Source organism: Sphaeroforma arctica (assembly GCF_001186125.1).
Source record: "Sphaeroforma arctica JP610 unplaced genomic scaffold supercont1.5878, whole genome shotgun sequence".
Lineage (NCBI taxonomy): Eukaryota > Ichthyosporea > Ichthyophonida > Sphaeroforma > Sphaeroforma arctica.
Window position 1 is genome coordinate 1 of NW_014034680.1, and position 1,819 is coordinate 1,819.

At 40.4% G+C, this 1,819-nt stretch overlaps 1 protein-coding gene across 1 annotated transcript; it reads right to left on the minus strand.

Annotated features, from left to right (window-relative positions):
* Positions 1-781: 781 nt before the first annotated feature.
* SARC_15283 (hypothetical protein) lies at positions 782-932 on the minus strand (the record flags this gene model as incomplete). Its single annotated transcript, XM_014290592.1, has 1 exon — positions 782-932. A coding segment is annotated over one exon (151 nt), but the record flags the coding sequence as incomplete, so codon positions are not given.
* Positions 933-1,819: the final 887 nt, after the last annotated feature.

The window sequence follows — 1,819 nt, forward strand, 5'->3', positions numbered from 1 at the left end:
TAGTTAGTAGTAGTTAGTTATTATATTAGTGTGTGTGTGTGTGTGTGTGTGTGTGTGTGTGTATGTATGTATATATATATATATATATTCACATACAGAAATATTTATACACATACCAATCTCCGACAATGATGGTATACCTAAGAAATACACAAACATAGCACATCCACTCATTCAATAGATGATATAACATACCTGGATGCAGATCGCCATGGACGAAGTTGTCCTGTAGCGCCATCTTTAGGAACGCCTTTAGCCCAGCCCGCGCGAGGCTCTTCCGCTTAACTGAAGAGGCAACGGAATCATCTCTGAGAAGCACAGGATGGCGCACTAAGTTGAGAATCATCGGTTGCAAGCACTTGAACGTCGCGAATATATATGTGAGATTAAAATGTGTGTATTAAATATATGTAATATGTATTTAATGTATGTGATATTTTGCATTAAATATATGTGATATGTATGTATGTGTGTACAAAGATGGATCGGGTGAATATTGTAGTAACTTTCAACTGCACGCGTGAACACATGTATCTGTATATTCACACCCGTACTGTATACACAACGATATGATGGTAGGATAGCACACATTACTATATACACAACGATATGATGGTAGGATAGCACACATTACTATATACACAACGATATGATGGTAGGATAGCACACATTACTATATACACAACGATATGATGGTAGGATAGCACACGTTCCTATACATACACATATCCCAGTACATACTACATACACAAGCCGGTAAACAACAGACCACGATGTAAACTTACTTGATCGAGCTCCGCGCGCCTTTTCCTAAGAATTCGGATATGGGTGTGCCCTCGATGTGTTCTTCCACCAGCACACAGTCGGAAACAAACGGGTAGTAAGGCTCTGGGAAGGAGATGGTCTGATCGCTCGCAAAGTTGGCCCGGAATCTGATATGCGCAAACCAACAACATATTTTAAACAGTACTTAGTACATTTACTGGTGGCTACATGAACTGCCTGTATTCGACTTAGTCGGCCGGGGTTGGAGACTCGGCTACGTTAATGGTATGGCGTATGAACGTTAACTACATGGCTTATAAATGCAACACAGCTATCCACCAAACAGTGTCCGTTGTATGTGTCAGATGGTCGGCAAGCGTACCCTGACCAAAACGCTTTATATCACATTGCCGCTTAGTCTGACGTTGCCGTTTCAGATATCATAGCTCTAGACTATTGCCTGACACGAATAATAACACAAAATATATATCTTCATATAACACAAAATATACAACTTTATATCGCACAAAACATTTTTCGTAATATAAATTGCAACATATACCCTCCAAATACCTTACAATATATATCTTCATATAACTATATATCACTGACAGAAACATACCTCTCCAGATGGTCGGCTTCTATCCGCAAATCTATTTGTTGTCGCATCACCTTTGAAAACTGTGTGACACTGTTCACGAGACCAAACCACTTCATGCCTGCAATCAAACAACAAGGCATCAGCTTAACCGACGGCTACCACGAACTTTAGAGTAGATCTCCGTACGAACTGGATACCCCCCAAGCCCTTCGATTGGTAGTAGAGTTATGGTAGCAATAGTTACTTGGACAAGTGCATGTTTACTAGCACACAAACCTTCAACCCCCTAACAGTGTATTGGGATGACTGGATGCCCGCGATACCGGAACATCACGTATTGTTTTTCAATTCAGATATCACTTACGTTGAACAGATTTCCATCAGTCGTGTGATAAATGTTAGGAAAGTATACGTATGCCAACACGATATAACGTATACACACACATGCACCAC